Source organism: Priapulus caudatus, unplaced genomic scaffold (assembly GCF_000485595.1).
Source record: "Priapulus caudatus unplaced genomic scaffold, Priapulus_caudatus-5.0.1 Scaffold537, whole genome shotgun sequence".
NCBI classification, from domain to species: Eukaryota; Metazoa; Priapulida; class Priapulimorpha; order Priapulimorphida; family Priapulidae; genus Priapulus; species Priapulus caudatus.
The window spans coordinates 201126-203099 of NW_014577598.1; the positions used below are offsets into that span (position 1 = coordinate 201126).

Consider the following 1974-nt stretch of genomic DNA (forward strand, 5'->3'; position numbering starts at 1 on the left):
ATAGTTTGCACTTTAGTTCTTAAGTCTTTTTAATTAATAAATAGTTTATGTATTCTTTATGTAATATCCTAGCAACTTGGGTTTTTAAAGGCAAAACTGTTGTCAGCAACATGAAGATAAACTAAAGATAAAAGCTAGTCGAGTGATGTTATAAGTGTTTAAATATCATTCAGCAATGTTAGAAATTTCCATTTTCTTCAACCTGGTAATAGTCAAAAAACGTACAGAATATGAAATAGTGAATCTTTTTCAGGGTTTATTCCTATTACATGTATTCATATTGATGCAAATTATATATACTTCACTATAGTTGACATGTACATAGACATGTACTGAAAAGGTGTTATTTCCGTTTTTCTTTCATTTAAAAATTTGAAATTTTCACCTTCGATGTGCACCAGATCGCTCCATTTCAGTGCAAAATTGAAAAAGCTCCCTGCCGTGGGAGGGGGATCCCCCTCCCACACCCACCCCCGCTCGGTCGCCTGGCTCCCTCGCTCGGGCGCTTCGCGCCCCGGGGGCTTAGTGCCGTGCACAGTGCAAAATCGGATAGTGTGCGGCTAGCATTAGTAGCTACAACAATAGTAAATGTAATACTCCTCTCTAAATACAATACGTAAAATTTCAAAACGTAATACTCCCTTACTTGTCTTGCTGACATCATCATCAACATCATCAACATCATCAACATCATCATCATCATCATCGTCGTCATCGGCTACGGCAGCATCCTCGATGCTTGGTTGGTTCTTCTCATTAGCATCCGGTCGGTTTCTCGCGGCGTCTCCGTCCTTGTGCTTTCTCTTGGCTTCATGCTGCAAGCGAGAGCACAAATCCAAATGCCTACCACCTCTGTGCCCCCAACCAGCATTTTTGTGTCGACTTACGAAAAAGACGAAGAATTACGGGCAAGTTGTCATTTTGTCGCTTTATATGTAAGTCGCCAAAATGACGACTTATGCGTGTATATCGTCATTTTGGCGATTTACAAAACCATCATTTCGACGACTTGGAGAGTGTCAAGCTGATATTTCGCCAGGCTTCATATCTACATGAATAATTAATATGATCTCTCGGTTGCATCTCTGCTTTTTAGTGATATATCTATATATATATATAGTGCGGCCCCGTTATTGCGCGATCTTACAGCAACGACTTACAGATAGCAAATTACTGTTGTTTGTATTACATGGGACCTGTCTGAGAGTGCCGACTTGTACATAATGACGGCTTGTAAATGACGACTTAGGCGGGGCTATTCCAATGGATTTATTATGAGAGGAAATCGGGACTTTGACTTCCATGTCGACTTACGCGAATTGACGAGTTAAACGATGACGACATATGCGAGTTTTACTGTAGTTGCGAGCGTCAATGGAACAACGTAGGAATATTACAAAATGACGTGTAACGTAGTGAGTTTTGCAAACAGAAATACAATAAGAGTTAAAGACTCCTAAAGTTGAACTTAAGCACTATACGGCCATAATCTGTAGAGGGGACCCAATAAAAATTGAAAATAACATGCTATCACAACCTCTATGCACTAAATATTTACAACTAATGCATTTATACATTATAGAGAGATAATTCTGTGTGTAAGCACCATGGAAATAATATTAGTGATGGGAATAGGGTGGAATTTCATAATCGATTATCGGTTTCCCTTAACCGATCGATAATCGATTATAATCGGATAATCGGTTAATAATAGCATAGATTTAATTTAATCTTACTTTGTATACAGGGGCGGTGCCACGGTTTTCAAAGTGGGGGGGCCAATTGAGAGAATGAAGCGACCATGCAGGGGGGGGGGCTGAGTTATTACACACTATACGACCCGCTCCCGATCGATCGGGAGGCCACCGCACACTGTCCGACTCAAAGTTGACGCAAACCATGGCACTCTCGTGGCGTTCCCAGCGGATTTAACGTGTACTAAGGGTCGGGAGTGTTTCCCATGGTTCGAATGCC

General features: G+C 40.9%; 1 protein-coding gene across 2 annotated transcripts in view; it reads right to left on the minus strand.

Moving 5' to 3' along the window:
* The window catches only part of LOC106811425 (ATPase family AAA domain-containing protein 2-like), a 25980-nt gene that overhangs the window by 19943 nt on the left and 4063 nt on the right, over nt 1-1974 (minus strand). For both annotated transcript variants that reach the window (XM_014815034.1, XM_014815033.1), the window contains exon 3: nt 642-815. In XM_014815034.1, coding sequence (XP_014670520.1) covers nt 642-815 — 174 coding nt within the window. The remainder of the gene's footprint in view (nt 1-641; nt 816-1974) is intronic.